General features: G+C 42.6%; 1 protein-coding gene across 1 annotated transcript in view; it reads left to right on the top strand.

The window, feature by feature from the left end:
• hs1bp3 (HCLS1 binding protein 3) overlaps positions 1–13,905 on the top strand; it is a 99,939-nt gene extending 86,034 nt beyond the window's left edge. Inside the window, exons 6-7 of the mRNA XM_038801046.1 lie at positions 6,205–6,334; positions 8,993–13,905. Coding sequence (XP_038656974.1) covers positions 6,205–6,334; positions 8,993–9,311 — 449 coding nt within the window. The 3' untranslated portion in view covers positions 9,312–13,905. The remainder of the gene's footprint in view (positions 1–6,204; positions 6,335–8,992) is intronic.
• The last annotated feature ends 4,072 nt before the right edge of the window (positions 13,906–17,977 follow it).

Below are 17,977 nucleotides of genomic sequence, written 5' to 3'. Positions count from 1 at the left end.
CCCCCCCCCCCCCCCCCCCCCCCCCCCCCCCCCCCCCCACCCCCCCCCCCCCCCCCCCCCCCCCCCCCCCCCCCCCCCCCCCCCCCCCCCCCCCCCCCCCCCCCCCCCCCCCCCCCCCCCCCCCCCCCCCCCCCCCCCCCCCCCCCCCCCCCCCCCCCCCCCCCCCCCAAAGTGTTGGTCCGCCTGGTCCACATTTGTGGGAATCAGTGCTAAATGCCGCCTGATCGGGGTCTCCGAGGTGAAGTCGTTAAGTCCTAGTCGCTGTGTAGATCCGGTGTAGACATAATGGAGTCAGACTAACTGCTTACTTGAATATGCAAATTTTGGTCCCGACCTCAAGGGTGGAATCCAGATCACGACGCCTCAGATTTCCCGAGGCATGACGAGGCCGGTATAACTTATGAGAGGCCTCTTGCGAGATTTATCGGCCTTGTCATGACCTGAGTTGGGCGAGCAAGGCTGATAGATCATGTCCATTGTCCTAGGTGTGCCAGTGTCAATTACTTTTACCTCTCCCTGCTACCCTAAGCAGAGGAGATGATAATATGGATGGGATTTTTCGGCCGCGCCTGCCCTGAGACTGGAAATTCCTGACCGAGGTGAATAGACATTTAAATAGCCCCCATCCCGTCCGTGACGATCCTTGTGGCAGGCGCGGCCGAAGAATCCCGGCCAATATGACGCCTCGCTTTTGGTGAGAGTAAAATTCTTGAAATTTATATTGAAATCATTTGAAGGTATTATGTTGTTTGGTCAATTAAATGTCAGTAAAGGATATCATTATTGCTGTACTTGTAAAGGTTTTTGTTTGGTTATCTTTTACTGAAATCTGGCCATGAGTTTTCATAAGACCATTTTATATAGGAGCAGAATTACACCATTCAGCCCATGGAGTCTGCTCCGCCATTCAATTATGGATGATACGTTTATAGACTTTTGAACTGTTTGCATTGGTTTCCTGGTGATTCTGCCCAAGATGCAGCAGTAGTTCATAAGAACATAAGAAATAGTGGCAGAAGAAGTCCATTTCTCCTATTAAGCCTACTCCATTATTTGGTAAGATCATGGCTGACCTAATTTCCTGCCTGTCCCATAAATTTTAACTCCCTTGTTAAACAAAAAATTAATAATAATCTTTATCAGTGTCACAAGTAGGCTTACATTATCACTGCAATGAAGTTACTGTGAAAATCCCCTAATCGCCACACTACGGCACCTGTTCGGGTCACAGAGGGAGAATTCAGAATGTCCAATTCACCTACCAAGCACATCTTTCGGGACTTGTGGGTGGAAACCGGAGCACCCGGAGGAAACCCATGCAGACACAGGGAGAATGTGCAGACTCCGCACAGACAGTGACCCAAGCCAGGAATCGAACCTGGGTCCCTGGCACTGTGAAGAAACAGTGCTAACCACTGTGCTACCGTGCGTGACTCAACCTTGAATATATCAATGATCCAGCCTCTCCTGGTCTCAATGGAAGAAGATTCCAAAATCCAATGATGTTCAGAGAAGAAACTGCTCCTCACCTCCATCTGAAATGGAAAACCCCTTATTTTTAAATTGTGTCCTCCCTCATTCTAGATTCCCCCACAAGAGCAAACATCCTCTCAACATCTACCCTGTCAGCCCCTTCTGAATCGTATACCGTTCAAGAAGATCGCCTCTCATTCTTCTAAACACCAATGTGTATAAACACAACCTGCTCAACCTTTCCTCAAGCCAATCCTTTCTACTCCAGAATCAGCCTAGTGAACAGTCTCTAAAGTGCTTCTGATGCAAGGAGATCAAAACTGTACATTGTACGCCAGATATTCTCTCTCCCATACCATGTACATCTGGAGCAAGACTTCCCTACATTTATACTTTCCCCTTAATTCCAATGGGGATAGTGTTCCATTTGCATTTCTAATTGCTTGCTGTGTCAGCATGCTGCCATTTTGTGATTCATGTGTCAGGACACCCAGACCCTCTGTTATTCAGCACTCTGTAGTTTCTCTCCATTTAAGTAATATTCTGCTTTTCTAGTCTTCATTCAGTTGCATCATGCTTGTTTGCTGTGTGATCAATTGCACTATGGTTTATTTCACTGGCTGCTACATTATCTCAGCCTGCATTGTCTACAAATTATAATAGGCAGTGTCAGATGAATGCTCAAGAATTTGTACAGTATGCAAAACCAAGATGCTGTCAATGGCTGGAAATGTGAAATAAACAATAGTGTGGGAAAAAAACTTAATAGGCCGGGTAGCATCTTGGAGAGATAAACACAGTTCACGTTTCAAGTTTTTCAGGAGTTAAATTCAGCAAAGTATCCACAAGTAGAGAGGCAGCGAAAGGGGGAAGGGAAGGAAAGAACAAAGGATAAATCTGTGTTGGGCAGAAGACTGGAGTGATTTAAGTGGCAAAGCGGATGATCGTGCAATGCAAAATGGGTGATAATGGGATAAGTAAAGAAACTAAAGATGGATCTAGTAAATTGCAACAGCAGGATCATTACCAGAACTGGCTGTCTGGAAAAAAAATGGGAGTTGTGATTATGATCTGTAATTGTTGAGCTCTGAGCCCAGCAGGATGTAAAGTGCTGAATCAAAAGTGCCATTTGGAATAGTGTTTGAGGCTACGATCAGTGTAGGTTAGAGAATTCAAATGAAAAGCTCAGGTTCATGCTTGTCGAGTGAACAGATCTGTTCAGCAAAGTGATCAACCGATGTAGAGGCAACTGTATTGCAAGCAGCAAATAGACTACACTAAATTGAAAAACTAATTCACTATTTCACCTGGAAGGATTGTTAGATCATGGACAGTTGAAAGGGATGAGGTGAAAGAACTGCAAGATCATTAGTTCCCATAGTGACACTTTATATTTGAAGGCAGTGAGTGGAATTGAAGGAGAAGTTGTTCATTATAAAAAAAAACTCTTTCAGCCAGGCAGAGGTGGGTGATGGTGGATGAGTCTCAGTTCAAGGAAGAAATAGAGGACCTGCAGGAGAAGGGAATTGAACACGTAGAATGCACAACTGTGCTATTTTAATGCAGGCGTTAACTTGTCTTATTTGAACATAGTTCAATAACATTTATCCATTGAGATCACTGCTGGTAAATTGTGTAATGACTGCATAGAAATATGTCACCTTAATTAAGACTTCACTGGATGATCTATATTGCAGGAACAACTCATCCATAAACAATGTTTTATATGACCAAGTTATCTGGGATGGTAGACATTGCATTTGCTGCAGCATTAACTATTTCTTTGCTTTTATAAGTTCTCCAGCAAGATTATTATATATACAGCCGTTTTCATTGATTACAGAACTAACAGCTTATATTTTCTTGAGTATAAAAATGATACATGACAATTTTCTAACTGTTAATTGCTATTAAACCTGGGCAAGCATCTGTAATGTAACTTATTCATGAGGTTTCATCCACCAATAGAGTTTCCAGCTTTTAACTTTATGGAGATTTGGGAATATTGCTTGAGTTATTTTGGGCTAGAAATTGATCATGGCCTTTTTCAGGTATAACAATTCCATGAAGACAGTGAATACATTAACTGAGGCCTGAAGGTCATCTGAAATTGGGACCACTGGTCTCATTTTGTTACAATGAATGAACTGCTGGTATTTGTCTTGCCTTCAGAGGCAGCAGCCCCATTTCACAAGATCCATTTGGGTATTAATTGTCCCGCCGGCAGTGATCCTCGAGTACATCTTGTTGGTGGAGTTTATGGCAGGTGGGAGTTGCAGTAGTGGTGAAGGTTGGTGGAAGGACAATGGGAAGAGTGCCAATCGTGGATCAGTAGCATTCCTTGACAGTGAAGCTGGAAAGTGATTCTTGATCCAAAAAAAATCATCAAGTGTAAATGAGTGGCTGCATCCATGATAGGAAAACCTTAGAGAACAGGCCTGATGTACACGACCCTTAATCCCGGCTCCAATTTAACAAAGGGATGCTCAGAGGCAATAGGCCCCTTGCATATGATTGACGCATGAGTCATTTAGCCCGGTGGGAAAATTGTGTCCATTTCATGTTGGAAAAATGGGCAGAAGAAGGACCAATTTCTTTCTCCGTTTGACTTCTGGAAATCCCACAGCTAAGTTGAATTATTTTTTGAAGTGTAGCCACTGTCACATTGGCAAAAGCAACAGCCAACTTTGTACTCATCAAAGTCCCACGGGCAGAATTCGCTTTTTGGTGTTAGTTGAGGGCTAAATATTGATAAGAAAAACCCCTCTGCTCCTTTCAATATTACCATGAGTTCTTTTTTTTATCCACCTGAAAAGGCAGATGGATCCTCTGTTCAACATTTTATCCATTAACCTTCAAAAGTTCAGATTTCCCTCTGAAATACACTGATGTGTAAATCGAGGTAATGTGTTTGAATCCCTAAAATTGGATCTGAGCCTTTACCCTTCTGATTCGGATAAGATTGCTGCTACTGAATCAAGCTCTCACCATGTGTTTCATCAAAGCCAATTTGTACATGTTATCTTGGCATTTACCTTCAATTCTTTATTTCCAGAACAAAGCCTGTTAAGTAGATTCTGTTTGTACAGCAGATACATTGGGTGGGATTCTCCCCTACCCGGCGGGGCGGAGGGGTTCCGGCGTAGGGGAGTGGCGCCAACCACTCCGGCGTCGGGCCTCGGTTGGCACCACGCCGACTGGCGCCAAAACCGGCACCAGCGGCCTTTCAGGCCCGGCGCTGGTGCTGGCCGAAAGGCCTTCGCCGGTTCGCTCATGCACCGGTGGTGACGTCAGCGGCAGCTGCTGCTGACGTCACCATCGGCGCATGCGCGCTGGGGGATTCTCTTCTGCCTCCGCCATGCTGGAAGCCGTGGCGGCGGCGGAAGAGAAAGAGCGCCCCCACGGCACTGGCCCGCCCACCAATCGGTGGGCCCCGATTGTGGGCCTGGCCACCGCGGGGGCACCCCCCGGGATCCGGTCACCCTGCGCCCCCCCAGGACCCCAGGGATCCGCTCGCGCTGCCGATCCCGCCGCCACCAGAGGTGGTTCAAACCACGGCGGTGGGAGAGGCCTCCCTGCGACGGGACCTCGGCCCATCGCGGGCCGGAGAATCGCCGCAGAGGGCTCGCCACGGCGCGATTCCCGCCCCCGCCAATTCCCGGGTGGCGGAGACTTCCTGCCACGGCGGGGGCGGGATTTCCGGCGGCCCCGGATGATTCTCTGACCCTGCGTGGGGTCGGAGATTTTCGCCCATTGTATCTGTAGACGAGGAGTATATTTTGAAGAGACATTTGCACGTTACACAGCAATATGTACCATTGTCAACATATGTAATGCAAATTAGCAGAGATGCACAAAATCTCTTCAAGTTTGTTATAATGATCAAGTTCAAGGGAGCAAGCCCCAGGTGATAAATAGACTTTTCAAACCATGAACTTTTTTCTAAGATTGTGATGGAATCTTATTTTTCACCCCACAATTTGTTCGGTTTGACATGAAGTGCCCATATTCTACAATTCGTCGTCTAAACTGTCATGATATGCAGACACGCACATAATGATATACAGACAAGCAGCTAATGGACACAGAAAACAGGACATGACCAATAAGCAGGCAGGACACTCGGGGGTGGGATCTGACTATAAAAACACGAGGCACTCTCACTCCGCCTCTTTCCACTGATGAACATCTAGAGAGTCAGTCAAGGGTGTTGTTACAATCTCACCACGTGGCTAAGAGCTAGTCTGGTTCAGTCAGACAGAGTAACCACACTTAAGTTAGCAGAGAGTCGAACTCGCAGAGAACTGTGCTATTAGTTAAATCAGGTTTATTGAACTAACTTCAAGGTCTGGAGTATCTTTCTGATCCAAGCTGCAACCAGTTGCAGCCAGTGTTAGACCAGTGTACCTAAAACAACATAAACTAGCGATGGGGAATAATGGGGATGGACTAGCCATTGATGACCACATCCCACAAATGAATTTTAAAAATATATATATATTCCAGCATTTTGGAAAGTTCACTATATGTCATAATGCAGATGGGTTCATAATTCACCTCAGCTACTTTGCAAATAGGGTCACATTTTGGATCATAGGAAGTACATTGCATGCCTAAAGAAGCTAACTATCACATGGACCACAAGCAGGAAATTCAGTGGCTGACCAAATTGAAATGTGAAAAACGCATGAAGGGATAATTTACCCATTGACATGAACTTTCTTCCTGTAGCTGCTTTCAGATTATTTGAGGACCCAGACTTGGGTGAAACTTTCCAAGCAGGCGATCCTTTGTTACTTGCAGCTGCCAAAGGTGGTGCTATGAATCTAAAGCTTGATGAGGACACTGAAGAATTATTCAGGTATTTATTAGTTCACAGGATAGGCACCTCTCTTGTAAGTGAATAGGGTTTTATAATAAATACTTTGTTGTTGGTCAGTGTTACAAATTTTAGATCTTCCATAGATACTCCCAGGGACAACAATGGAGGTCACTCTCATAAGTAGTTAATGTCTTCCACTTCTCTTTCTCCCCAACCCGGGTCTTCTGACAATGCAAATATAGCCACCTCCAGACTCGGGGCCAACCTCACCCCCAGAACCTTGGAGGTAACATCCAGAACCCCTCAATTTTGGATATGCCCAGAACATGTGGACACGATTCCCACTGCCCCTCCCCCCCAACTCTGCCCGCATCTATTGTTCACCCCAGCAAACAACCTGCTCATCCTGGTCGTCACCATATGGGCTCTATGCACCACTTTAAACTGGATGTGGCTTAATCTTGGACACGACCCACAACCACCTTCTCGAGAGTAATTAGGGATTGGCAATAATTGCTAGCCAAGCCAGCCAATGACACCCACATCTTGTGAATGAATGAATAAAAAAAAGATCCTTTTGTGATCCAAGCTTGATCCATTCCAAGTTGACTGTAAGCAACTGAAAAATACTTGGTTGAGATACGTCAATTTGTTAAAGTTGCTTTATTTTAGATGTAAAGCAGTGGGCAGAATTTTCCAGGTCACTGCCATGTGTTTGCAGGGGGGAGGGGTGTATACAATTACCCAGGTTCACTTTGAGTTGCCCTCCTTGTTGCCCGCACCTGTCTGCAATTTTACAGGGTGGAAGAAGGAAGGCCCACCCACCCTATCCCCAGTTTGCAGTGCTCAAGTGGCCATTTATTGGTCAGGTCCGAGGAGGAAACCCAGCTGGTCACCCTGTTTGGGACTCTGGTGGGAATATGAGGGCCACCTCCTTTTTCCACGTTGTTGTTTCTACATGGGCCTTCATCTGCCCAATATCTCCAACAAAACTGCCTCTCGCCACCTCACGGCCTCCCTTCGACTCCACCGTGAGACCGCCACACTTGCCTCCACCATAGTCCCGACACTAAGAATCTGGGGACTATTTGTAGTTCCAGAAATGGCCACTGCTCCTGGTGGTGCTATTGGGATACAGGGCTGCTGGGCAATCCAATTAGCTGGGTCCTTGGCTTGCTTGCGTACCCCACTAACGTTTGGGCTGGCAGGGCAGAATACATCCTCCATTAAATTCTGCTTAGTGTAATTAAATAAATCTCATTGTATTTCCTTTAATTGGGCTGGCAAGGGCTTCTTTTTCCCAACATTTCCTTTCTTCTTAAACAACGACAAATTGAAAAAAACCTATTACCTGCATTTTAGCTCTCATCAAAAGGTCCATATGTGGCTTCTGTGTTCTCTGTTCTATCTTCTACAGTATGTCAGAACTAAATCGATAAATCACATTTGAAAGGTTTTTATTTTGGTTCAGTTTCTGCTGAGAATACACTGATTTTATATGACTTCAGTTTTGAATCTGGGGTCAGAGTCACTATAAAAATGGAAGCAGTAATTTTAAAAATGTGTTCTGATTTCTACAGGAAATGAAAATGAAATGAAATGAAAATTGCTTATTGTCACGAGTAGGCTTCAATGAAGTTACTGTGAAAAGCCCCTAGTCGCCACATTCCGGCGCCTGTCCGGGGAGGCTGGTACGGGAATCGAACCGTGCTGCTGGCCTGCTTGGTCTGCTTTAAAAGCCAGCGATTTAGCTGAGTGAGCTAAACCAGCCTCTGCTCCCTGCACCAGTTGTGCTCCCGTATGAATTTCACAAACCAAGTTATTTTAGTGGAAATAAATTGCCTACTTTATAAAGCTTGTTCCCATCGTGATTTGCACATTTACTGAGCTACTGATTGTATTATTTCTTTCAAAACAATAGGAATGTATTCATTATTTTGTTAACTCGTTTGCTTCTAATATGTGACTAGCATTCGTTGTTGCTTTCTTTAAAAACAAGAACTGCTGCGTTGGTTTAGGACTGCATCTTGTTCTGTCACCATGCCATGGCACCTTGCAACGTCTGCCTGTATTCTGGGCCAGAATTCTCCAGCTGTTGGGAATCTCTGTTCCCGCCGACAATGCCCGTGGGTTTCCCCACAGCCTCCAGTGTCTTCAATGGGAAATCCCATTGACAAGTGGCGAAAATCCTGTCATCAGTGAATGGCGCGCTGTTGATAAACTCATGGCAGGGGACCCTGTATTTCTAGTGTGCCCAAGTTAATTGAAAAATTAATGTCATAAAACAGTTCAAATTTTATGTTTATTTATTTGAATACTGTAGACGTTGGAGGCCAGTACTTTATGTAAAATAGAATGAGACATAATGATGGCCTCTATAACCATATTGGAGTTGCTTTTTGGTTTGATTTGTATAAACTACCAGGTACTCATACCAATCATTGATTAATTAACCATATTGCGGGTTGATGACCACAGGCCATTGTTACATTTTTGAGGCAAGGAAATAAGTTTTGTTTAAATTCTATTTAAAAAAACATGGCTAGGATCCAAATGTGACTTGTATATCCTTCAGTATTTCTGATCGCAAAGGCATCAGTTGAAAGTTGTACATACCATGCAAATAAAATATGCATGTACTGGTGTCAAAAGGTCATATTATTAATGGTGTACACTTTGTGCTGTTAATATTTTCAGAGTTGAAGATGACTTGGATAAATTACTGATGCTAAATGTCAGCAATAAAACAAAGCCAAAGGTGCCAACCAGACCCGCTGTGCCAACCAGACCCGCTGTGCCAACCAGACCCGCTGTGCCAACCAGACCCGCTGTGCCAACCAGACCCGCTGTGCCAACCAGGCCCGCTGTGCCAACCAAGCCCGCTGTGCCAACCAACCATTCTGCAGCAGAATCTGGTTCCCTTAAAAGCATTGTGGATGATATGGATGAACTGGATATTCTGAAATACATTCAAGAGAATGAGGCGTTGAATACTGACACACTCGATCTGTTTTGAACAGATCCTCCAGCAACACCACACCAACTGCTTTAAGTGGGAATCTCAGTTACTCACCAGTGAACTACCATGAAACTGAATGTATTAAAACAATTTTCAGCAGTGTTTAATTGCACTCCGAGGCATGAATGGACGAGATTTAATTGAGAGTGCTATTTTCATGTTTCCGAGGTTATTCAGCTCTTGAAGTTTATGAAGTAGAAGGGAAGGGAGTACATTTTAAATCCCACTCAGTCCGGTACCTGATCCACAAGTGCGTGGATCAAAAGATTAGAGACAAGATACCTGCTATTTTTCTTTTTTTCCCCCCAATCTGTGGTCATGGTGGTACATGCATTGTCCTGGGCAAGTATATGGATAATCGAACAATTAAATAGACAACATATCTAGCTGGGTACTGAAAAGGGTTGAATTGGATTATAAATAAAAAGGAAGAAAATTCTGTGGCATATGAAGGTGATCTCATGAGAGGAATATTTTGTATATCAAATCAGTGCATTTCTTGATTCATTATTACACTTAAGAAATTCCTGATGTCACCTGTCCTTACAAATATGCTCCTTTCAGAAATTAATTCAAGAGATAGCTAGGGCATTTTTTGGGGCTCTATGCCTCACTTCCTTAAAGGTTGTTTTTACAGACCCACCAGAAGGCAATGCTTTTTTTAATACCATTACCATGTAGACCATGCATATGTACTTAGAATTACTGACCAAAATCCAAAAGGAATGCACTGTTTTGATTTGGTATTCAATACAGTACTCAAACCTACTCTTCTGACTAATGTAATGTTACTACAAGCTGCTTGTCTAAAGTTTGATTGTAAATCAGTAATTGCATCTTCCCTCACGAGTGTTGAGGCTGGCTCAATTGTGCACTTGAGTTCTGAATCTGTTGGCCTCGACAAGCATCCATGCTGCCTTCAGATCTTTGTCAATCTGGATTATGTGATAATAAGTTTGTACTGAATTTTCTCTTCGGGATGATTTACATCCAAGAATAGAAATGGTAGCATAGCAGCCTGGAAACGTATGCATCTGTTTGCTGAGAAGAGGCTATAGCTAAGACAATGCATTCGTTCTGGGTCTCCAGTGCATTCTCTTGGGTCTGTAAGCTATGCTCTACAGCAAGACAACAAGAGACTATCATGAGGATAACATATATATACATTATCCTTTGTTCCTCTACCTCCAAAACCCTCCATTTGCAATTTTCCTTATCACTTCAGTTTCCATTCTGTCCTTTATGCAGATTGTCCCACTCTATTTGCGCTCATGTATATGACTCAATAGTGCTTTTAAATTTTCTCAGGTATTCGTACCAAACTCCACAGGAATTTCAGTAGATTTAACTGGTGAGGATTTCATTGCCAAATCAGTCGAAGATCAGCTCTTTGTGCACTGGAGAGATGGTGCAACAAGTAGCAGCTATATTGAAGTCTCGGAGCAGCATTGGGGATGAAAACCTTGCTTTGGACTGGATCAAGGACTGGACAAGGATGAAAAAGTTTGTTAAAGCTGTGGTTGCCATGGGTATTATAGCAGTACCCCTGTTACTTATTTCTGACTAGCAGAAACTGTGATGTTAATTATAAATAGGTATGTCTGAGGTTTCATTACAGCTACAAGCAAATTCAAAATTCTGCCAAGTATATTTGATAATATATAAATGTATATAATATAGTGCAATACCAGTGTTGAGTCTACTTATCTGTCAAATGTACAGTATCTTTTTGACGCTTTTGAATGTGATAACAGAATTTAATTTAATAATTGCATTAGAATTTGGTAGTTAACTTGTTCAGTGTGCATAGTGAGAAGGCTTTTCATGAATCTAATTACAAGTCTTCTGTCTGTCAATGTAAATAGGAGTATTGCATGTTTCCTGATGGTTTGGCAAGTTTTGAAGAGCAGAAAATGTTCTCGTTTTTTTCTGGTCTGTGCTGATTCATCTGATTTTAGCCAGATGAAAGCCCTGACCATCTGAGTTGAGAGATAAATAAGGCATGCCCTCCCTCTCTCGCACACAACCTCTCTTGTCCCTGCTCCCCCTCACCGTCCCTTGCACCTTTTCACCATACACTGTTGCAATGTCACATGCATGAACGTAGGGTGATGAGATAGCTGGGATGATCTGAGCAAAGATTCAATTCTTCAGTCGAGGAAGAAAATACTTCATGGATGAAAAAGGCTTTTCTCAAACGTAATGACTCTTGATGTTCTTAAAAGATGCATTTGTTTCCAAACTCCTGCATGTAGTTTAAATTTTGTTTATGAAAAGAAATATTAATAATTGTGCTTTTAAGACATGAAGGTGATGTTGGAGTGTTAATACGTCATCTCAAGCACTTACATTCAAAAGAATATGATGTGCCAACCAAGCTAATCTTCTCACAGGTACTGATTACAAGGATCAGAAGTTACTCAACCCAAGACTATTTGTTGGACATCAAAGTTAATATATTGAGAGGAAATGTAGTCAAGTCTTGTTTGTCTGTTTTGGTGCAGCTTCCTCTCCTTTCCCCACAAGTTCACTAAGAGACAATGGCCTATGGATCTGTGAAGTAAGAGTTTCTGCACTACCTTGCATTTCTTATGTGTGAATATAGACAGGGAGCATAGAAAGTCATTCTAAATTAATACGTCCTATTGTTATCTAGCCATAACAGGAGATGGGTTGGGACCTGACTGACTGTTTGATCTCTGTGGATGGAGGCACGGAAACTAAAGCAGCTTTTATATTTCACCGGTGCCAATAGTTTCTAATAATAGATTGTGCAACCAGAAAGACAGCCATAGTAAAATGGGCACTTATTGTTAAGGTGGGCAGTTCAGCAAATGTTTTAGGAATTCTCCTTTCCCAGTCGCCAGCATAGCTAATGTCTGCACTTGTGCAAAGTTTCTTTAGCATTTTTCTGACTGTTGTGATGACTTAGTGAGAGGTTTCTGATTTATGTGCAGTCCAGTTAGATGATGTGGGGTAGGGAGCTTCTGGGTATGTGGTAATGGAGCTAATCCACTGACCTTGTTGTAGCGATACCTGACAATATTGTTGAATGTCACTGAAAATCTAATGCACCTTTATAAAATTAAATTTTGCACCACTTAAAGGCACAAAAAAGTACTCTGTTCTGATTTAAGTGTTCAATGAATATCCCATGCAACAAGAATATAACAAAAATAATAGAATATCTATGTTCACAGTGAGTTCACATTTTTAATGCAGGCTGTAGTCTATTATAAATTAATACAAAATTATCAGAAGGACTTGGGAAACTTTTCCATTTCCTATTAACTATTATTTTGGGGATGATAAAACTTGATGTTCCATCAAAAGAGTACCTTTCTAAACTGGTGTTATTGGGGGAGAATTATACATAACCTATGGAGAAGATTAAGAACAGCAATTACTTGCTAGAATTTTTTTTAAATTTGAAGCTTTATTTTTCAGCTACTATCCATATCCCATTTTTTTTTTGTAACCTCTCGTATGGACGGACTGAGGTAGGCTTTTCTGTGCATATAATTTAATGTCAGTAAACTTTGCTTTGTGGGAATTAAAGTACTTAAAACTTAACAAGATGTTTAAACAAGACTAGTTCAAAATAAATGTTGTAGTAAAGAGAATTCTCTCCAACCGTGCTTCATTTCAAAGCAACACGAGCATTGTTCATTGTTTGCCAGACTGGAGGTTTGTTTTAAAGCTATAAGCATGTTTGTGTTACTCCAACGATGTTGTAGCCTGTGGAGGGACATTTGATTGTCTTCTCTCAGCTGGGCAAGTTTTTTTTCCTGCTCATGCATTCAGACGGAAACACCAATCATCCCCCAATGATCCCTTCCAATGACTGGCTGAAAAATGCACCTGTCTAGTGTGTTTGTTTTTCCAATTAAGAGGCAAATTAGCATGACCAATTCCCTACCCTGCACATCATTGGGTTGATGGGGTGCGACCCACGCAGACACGGAGAGAATGAGCAAACTCCATGTGGTCAGTGACCCAGGATCGAACCTGGGTTCTTGGTGCCATCAGGCAGCAGTGCTAACCACTGCACCAACGTTCCGCCCCCTATCTGGTTGTTAAATGAAGACTGGATCAAGTTTGATGATGGCCCTCTTCCACTTAGCTGCTAATATTCAATAGGCTCTCACAAGGCAGGTGCCCATAGAACTAAACTGTGCCATTAGTGTTCCTCCCCAATGTAAAATCTGGCACCTGCCTATCATAAGGAAGGGGCACATCCCACCCATTGGTAGGACCCACTTATGCCTAGCTGGAGGCGAGTTTGTCTCCTCTCGCTGTCTATCGACCCCTTATGTTACAATGAATTCTTAATGAGACTAGGGAACCAGGAATAACGTGGAAGTGATGGGTCTTCGCTCTTTTGTGCTAATATTCTAGCAAGAACAAATTACAATTTTTCTGCAGAGAATTCTCTCGCCATCACTGAAACTGCCATCGATTAGTTTTGCTTCAAACGTGAGAGAGTTTGGTGCCTGTTAATTTCTATCTCAAGTTCTTAAGAAAATGGCTTTATACTGGCTAAATTCTGAGTCGATGATGCAAACATACAACCAATAAAGGATATTTTAAATAAAACGTAATTGAATCTGTTTGTTAGAAAAAACAAATTTTGAAGATACATATACACAATATTTATGTCTTGTACACATCTGTTTCTAAGAAATATAACTCTTGACTATGTCTGGAAATTTTCACCTCGCAATGCAATTCTGCAGCGATTCTGCAGTATGGAGATAAATTGGTGCTGCTCGCAAGCAGCATGAGTCTTGGTCTCTGGCGTCACACGTCGAGTAAATAACAGGATAGAGCTGTCTCCTACAGCCTTCCAAACTGTAATGAGCAATAAAATGTTATTGTTCTGCTCAGGAAATTAGGCGTCTATGAACCATAGTAGTGTAAGTGCCACCCGGTCAAAATTGCACTTCAAACCCTGCATGCTTAACAAAGAGTCCAAAGAAATACAGAAAGCTGAATATGTGAATAATTATAAATTTGTAGCACTTTACTACGATACTGTAAATTATTGAATCTAATCCACATTATGCTTGCATTAGATAAATTAAAATGTATTTAGAATCTTGGATAACATGTTGCTTTTTGACTATCTTTAAGGGCTTAGTTTGTTTTCTCTCCTCCCATTACCTGCATTTATTTTTTGACCAGATTTGGTTATTTTAAGCAAAATCTCTCCTTACTGAATCAACAATTTAAGATTAAAATCATACAAGCCTGCAGAAGGAATGGCTGATCTCTTCCAGGTGGTGAAAGGGAGAATTACCTCCAGAATTTCTAATCAAACATTAAACCCGTGGTTTTCGTAAATATGCCAAACTGTTTACACAAGTTTTATTTTTCTTCGATTAAACTTCTGAAGTAGAATTTGGAGCGCACATTTATTTGTTTCAGTTTTGCTTTTGAAGGTTTAATCCTGCAGAGTCTCTGATTTCACAGGGGCAGCTCTGCTTGAAATTGTAATTCACTGCTGTTGGCACGTCCCATCGGTTGGTAGGCTTGAAGGGCCGAATGACCACCTCCTGCTCCTATTTTCTATGTGAGAGATTAGAATATAGGTAGTACATTTCAATCTGTATTTGCATAGAAAATGTTGACATGCTCAAAGATAGGGCCCAGCTGCTGCACTCGCTTGAGAATTGGATCCATGGGTTGCAAGCACATCAGGAATGAGGCTTTAGATCAAGGGTATGGCTGAACAAATTACATAGAATTTACAGTGCAGAAGGAGGCCATTCGGCCCATCGAGTCTGCACCGGCTCCTGGAAAGAGCACCCTTCCCAAGGTTAACACCCCAACCCTATCCCCATAACCCAGTAACCCCACCCAACACTAAGGGCAATTTTGGACACTAAGGGCAATTTACCATGGCTAATCCACCTAACCTGCACATCTTTGGACTGTGGGAGGAAACCAGAGCACCCGGAGGAAACCCACGCACACGGGGAGGATGTGCAGACTCTGCACTGACAGTGACCCAAGCCGGAATCGAACCTGGGACCCTGGAGCTGTGAAGCCATTGTGCTATCCACGATGCTACCGTGCTGCCCTGGAGCTTCTTAGTTCAATCAACTATACTTTAATTTATCCAGAGGCCTTCGCTGTTCATTTCCTGTAACTTTCTCTTCCTCTCATTTAAAACACAATATTTTCTCAGGCTTGCAATTTAGCCTGAAGACAAATTATGCCATCAGTGTTGTACTTTACAGCTCTCACAGTCACCTTCACAGTCCTCTCACTGTTACAATAATTCATCAGTAAACGGTAAAATATGGGTGCACCATAAACCACACCATCTAAATTACTGATGGTTGCAAAAACTAAACTCATATCTTGCACATTTTGTGATGAGCTTTTATATAGACCTTCAATATTTCCTGTCACTGTGCCTGTGCACTGCCGATCTTGCTGGCTTGCATGTTTTACTCACAGTTCACATTGATTTTATATTTTGAAATTAATATACTGAAGAAAACCAGATGCATTAGAAAAATACCACTTAATTAGGGGATAGCCTGGTGGCACAGTGGTTAGCACTGCTGCCTCAACTCCAGGGACCCAGGTTCAATTCCGGCCTCGGGTGACTGCATGGAGTTTTCACTTTCTCCCGTGTCTTTTTTTCTCCGGGTGCTCACGTTTCCTCGCACGGTCCAAAGATCTGCAGGTTTTGTGAATTGGCCATGGTCAATTGCCCCTTACTGTCCAAAAGAGGTTAGGTGGGGTTTCTGCATAAAGAGGATAGGGTGGTGTGCCCTTTTGGGGGGGGGGGGGGGGTCTCAGTGCGGACTCGATGGGGCAAATGGCCTCTTTCTGCACTAAATTCTATGAAATATGAGCAAGGATGTCTGCTTCAATTCAAGACACCATTAGCATAGTGTGAAGGGGCTGGTTTAACACAGTGGGCTAAACAGCTGGCTTGTAATGCCAGCAGCACGGGTTCAATTCCCGTACCGGCCTCCCTGAACAGGCGCTGGAATGTGGCGACTAGGGGCTTTTCACAGTAACTTCATTGAAGCCTACTTGTGACAATAAACTATTATTATTATTATTATATGTATGTGTCTCTCTTCCTGCTTTTAAAAATAGTTTAATCCCTACTTCTGAATCTCCACTACATCTGTAATGTAGTTCTTTTTAGCAGAGTTGGCATCAGTTCAAATAATTTCAGTTGTGATGGTAATATGTTCAATATTTAGGCAATGAAAACTCTGCTGTAGAAGTCCTTGTCTTGTGAGTTTCCAAATGCTTAACTAATACAAAGCAGTCTGATCCCTTTATCATATTTGACCCCATCATCTACTTTAGGTTATTTTCCCTTCACTGTTCTTTATATTGAACGTGTATGCAATAAATTAGCTGCAAGTTTTGACACTTCCTCAGGTATGCATTGTGAAATGAAGTAATCTGTAATGACGGATAGACTTGGTAAAAACAAGTTTGTCAGAATAATACAATAATTTAATAAATTATTACAGCAAGTATGAGTGGAGAACTAGATTGTTCCCCATGCATCGTGTGATTATCAATAATCAATTCAATTCCACTTCAGTGCATCTTTAATATGTAAATATACTTTAATTTACTTGTGGTGGTGGTATGTTATAAATCAGAGTCCAAGTTGCATATGAACGTAAACAGGAGTTGGCCGTTCAGCCTTTCAAGTCCTCTCCAACATTCAATGAGATTGTGGCTGATCTACTTCTGCACCATCTCTGTATGTATGCCTTGCTGTTTTTAATATGTGGAAATCTGCTGATCTCAGTCCTGAACATATTCCATAACTGCTTTCACAGCCCGCTGGGCCAGAGAATTCCAAAAATTCACCATCATCTGAGTGAAGAAATTCCTTCTCATTTCATAGAAACATAGACATAGAAAATAAGACCAGGAAGCGACCATTCATCCCTCAGGGCCTGTCCCCCCCAATCCGTATGATCATAGCTAATCATCCAACTCATATCCTTTAATCCCCCTCGCTCCAAGTGCTGTGTCCAACTGCTTTTGAAAACATACAACGTTTTGGCCTCGACTGCTTTCGTGGTAGCGAATTTTACTGGTTAACCACCTGAGTGAAGACATTCTCATCTCCTAAATGATCTATGCCGCATCCTCGGACCTGTGAGCCCTGGTTCTGGACACCCCCACCATCAGAAACATGCTTCTTGCACTTACCCTGTCTAGTCCTGTTAAATTTTATACGTTTCTATGAGATTTCTCCTCAATCTTTTGAACCCCAGCTAACACAATCCTAACCCATTCAATCTCCTCAAACGTAAGTTCTACCATCCCAGGAATCAGCCTGATGAACATTCTCTGCACTCCCTCTACAGCAAGAACATCCTTGCTCACATAAGAAGAACAAAACTGCACTCAATATTTCAGGTGTGGCCTCACCAAGCCTTCGTATAATTACAGCAAGACATCCCTGTTCTTGCTCCTTTTGCTATGACGACCAACATACCATTTGCCTTCTTTACTGCCTGCTGTACCTCCATACTTACCTTCAGCGACTGGTGTATGAGGACACCCAGGTCTTAGTGCACATTCCCTTCTCCTAATTTATGGCCATTCAGATGATCTGACTTCCCATTTTTGCTGCCAAAGTGGATAACCTCCCATTTATCTAAATT

This window comes from Scyliorhinus canicula, chromosome 6 (genome assembly GCF_902713615.1).
Source record: "Scyliorhinus canicula chromosome 6, sScyCan1.1, whole genome shotgun sequence".
NCBI classification, from domain to species: domain Eukaryota; kingdom Metazoa; phylum Chordata; class Chondrichthyes; order Carcharhiniformes; family Scyliorhinidae; genus Scyliorhinus; species Scyliorhinus canicula.
This window is presented reverse-complemented; position numbering and strand designations above follow the sequence as displayed.